Source organism: Helianthus annuus, chromosome 12, assembly GCF_002127325.2.
Source record: "Helianthus annuus cultivar XRQ/B chromosome 12, HanXRQr2.0-SUNRISE, whole genome shotgun sequence".
Classification (NCBI taxonomy): Eukaryota; Viridiplantae; Streptophyta; class Magnoliopsida; order Asterales; family Asteraceae; genus Helianthus; species Helianthus annuus.
Window position 1 is genome coordinate 86,699,943 of NC_035444.2, and position 3,263 is coordinate 86,703,205.

The window sequence follows — 3,263 nt, forward strand, 5'->3', positions numbered from 1 at the left end:
AGGAATTCAAAAGCACAACTACAAAGACTATGAAATGATAAATTTTAAATGAAAAACTAAAACTCTCGAAATAAACAACAAAGATTTATTATTGAATGGAAATGCAAACAACATAAACAAATAATTAACAAGCATATCTATATTACCGTGTAAAAGATTTGAGAAGAGCAAGAAAGTTATTTCAATTCAATTTAATTTTGAGACAATTAAAAACAATCTTGAAGAACTTCTCATTTATAGTTTTGTCCCTCTAGTGCATTTAAAAAAAAAAACTAAAGCATTTTCAGTGGTCACTTTAAATGTTATAAAACTGTTAAAATATTTAGTTAAATAGGTGTTAGATTTGTTGTTTCCCGGTAAATAATTTCAAAAATGACAACCGTACGAAAATGCATTAGTTGAACAAAAAAGTTGATCATGCGCTTTAGTTATAAAATTGTTTAAAGACAACCAGTTGCGACGTAACAAAAGGATCCCATCGTGTAGCTCGGGTATACATGTGAGTTATTATATATGCATCTAGCTAGACATATTTTTCTAACCCATCCTCAAAGATACGAACAAAAGACTCCATCTCAGTACTCGGAAGGCAAACGCCAATCTCAAGACCTTCATTATTTTCTTTGCATGAGTTCATGGATATCGCTTCTTTATAATCAATAGAAATTGTTTCGATCTTTGTGGGATTACCCCACCCAAAATCCATGTCATAAAACTTGAGCTTTGGCGTTCCAGCAACTCCGATCGAAGTTGTTGGAACCCCATTGGGAAACAAGTCCCCAAATGACTCTATAACTTTAACGACTCCATCCTTATCTGTCAATCTCTTATGTAGATTTTCTCCGATCAATTTTGCAGCAGTCATGAACCCTTCTTTTCCTGTTAACTGTTTGGCTTGTTCCATAGCCATACACCAACCAATACAGTTGCCAAAGTAGGTTGCTGGGATCTTGGTGTTCATGCGTGCCCGACAATCAATGGGGAAGGCAAACATTTGCAGCCCATCATCGCGTATTTTTGCTATGCAACTCCAGAAATAAGCACATGCAACCGTAAAAGATGATACATGTGCTAATGTTGATAGTTGTGTTGAAACCAAATTTTTAAACCTATTGAGCACAGTTCGATGCAATATAAAGGTGGCTCGAACTTTATCAGTTGGTCCACATAGTTTCGGAGGTTGATACTCATCTTTAAAGCTTTCAATTTTCGCAAACTTTAGATAACTTTCATCTAGTTTTGGGTTTTTGACTCTATCATAAAAGGGCAAAGTTCCATTAGCTAGAAACGACTCATCCGAACCAAATCGAGCAATCGTTGTCCACGCCTTCAAGAAACTAAACCTAGTGCTAGCATCACCCAAGCAATGGTGATTTGTCATTCCAATAGAGATTCCGGAATTTGGAAAAAGTGTCACTTGAACCGAGAACACCGGGCTCTTTGTGAAATCTGAGGTCTTTTCAGCCTCGCCCAATTGAGGTGTAAGATGGTAAAACATCTCACAATCTCGAGGATGGTTTCCGATTAATTCGTTGAAATCAAGATTACATTCTGCAAAAGTAACCGCGACAGAATCACCTTCATAATAATGGATTTCCGGCTTTTTGGTAGGAAACACGATCAAGTTACCTGAGAATGGAAAAAAATGTTGAAGGGTGATTGATAACGAATGTTTGAGTTTAGGAATAATAGTTTCAATGAATTGGCTTTGTGTGATGGACAACTCATAAAAGAATAGATTGTGAATAGGAGGTTGTCTTAGCCACATGAAGTCGAAATAAGTCAGTGGCAACAACCTATCGCCTACGGTGGCCTTTGGTGGCGACACTTGGGCCTGTTCAAGAACAGTTAAGATTGGAAAGGAAGCCATTTGTTGTTGCCCTCTCTAAAAATATCCCAAAATTAAGGTGCTTATAAAGATTCAAGTGATAGGAAGTTAGGAACCAATATGACATATTTTTTATTTAATTCAGCAAAGAACAAATTCATTGCAATAGCATTAAAGTTAACGAGTATCTTTTTATTAAATCATCATCGATAGTTAATTACGATGATATACGCATTAAAAACAACGTATAAAAAAAATATATTATACGTTGCTATTGGAATCTTGGTAACGGGACGTATCACTTAGCAGCTCGAAAAAAACAATAACGTCGTCGCAGAAATACATCAACGAAAGTTGTCAGGGGAAAAACAATCTCCAACTATTTTAGATAAGCATCTAAATCTTATTAAATTAAGGCTACGAGTTGGTAGGGGAAAAACAATCTCCAACTATTTGATATAAGCTTCTAAAATCTTATTAAATTACCAGTGGACTGACTCGTGCGATGCGTCAAGTGTTATTAAGGCTCTTTTAAAAGCGTAATCTAACCTGGCTTGTTTTAAACAATGATTATATATGGCAAGGGTCACCGATGCTTAGCACAATCTAACCTGATATGCCTTTAACACTTTATTATTATTACTATTATTATTATTATTATTATTATTATTATTATTATTATTATTATTATTATTATTATTATTATTATTATTATTATTATTATTATTATTATGTACATAGTTATTTAAATAAGATAATAGTTAATTTAAAACTAAAGGGTTCACCCGCACGATGCGGAAGGTGTCACCTAGGCTCTTTTGGAGAATACTATCTAACTCCACGATTGATTATTAGCTTTAGTATTTTGAATTTGGGGTTTTTTAATGATTTCTTATTGTTGACAGTCTGCTGAAGTTTTCAAATTCCTTAGACCACCTGTAGTGGTTAAGAAAAATAATGCCCCCACCATGGGGCATTATCTGACACGTGTCATCCCAGTCAGCATGGGGCGTTATTGCAAAAGTGGCGTAGTGGGAATAATGTCTAATAATGCCCCTTCCAATCATTAAACAAAAAAAAAACAAACTAGTTGCTCATTGACTAGTCAAACTTGGACCCACTCCTATTGGCCTCATGCTTTGCATATTCAGCGTTATTATTAAAACGCCAGAATCAAATTTTTGATTTTTTTTTAAATAACGCCTACCGTAATGGGGGTGGGGGCGTTTCCGGGCGTTTTTTTTTTCAATTTTTTTTTTAAAATACCGCCCCACTACGGGTGGTCTTAGAACCGTAAGTTTTGACACTGATATATGGGAGGCAGTTATCCGGAAAATTAATGGTATAGATTCCCTGAATTCCTGTTGTTGCAGCAGCACTTGCATTGCTTACATTCTGTTTATTGTTTGGTCAGCTGTACTAACCAGAATCAAGT

The 3,263-nt window shown here is 35.2% G+C and overlaps 1 protein-coding gene across 1 annotated transcript; it reads right to left on the reverse strand.

Annotated features, from left to right (window-relative positions):
* Window positions 1-382: 382 nt before the first annotated feature.
* LOC118484696 (malonyl-coenzyme A:anthocyanin 3-O-glucoside-6''-O-malonyltransferase-like) lies at window positions 383-1,870 on the reverse strand. Its single transcript, XM_035980530.1, has one exon. The coding sequence runs from the start codon at window positions 1,868-1,870 to the stop codon at window positions 524-526; it is 1,347 nt and encodes a 448-aa protein (XP_035836423.1). The 3' UTR covers window positions 383-523.
* Window positions 1,871-3,263: the final 1,393 nt, after the last annotated feature.

Excerpts from the sequence above, each read along its gene's own strand:
- LOC118484696 (XM_035980530.1), bottom strand. The coding sequence starts at position 1,870 with ATGGCTTCCTTTCCAATCTTAACTGTTCTTGAACAGGCCCAAGTGTCG.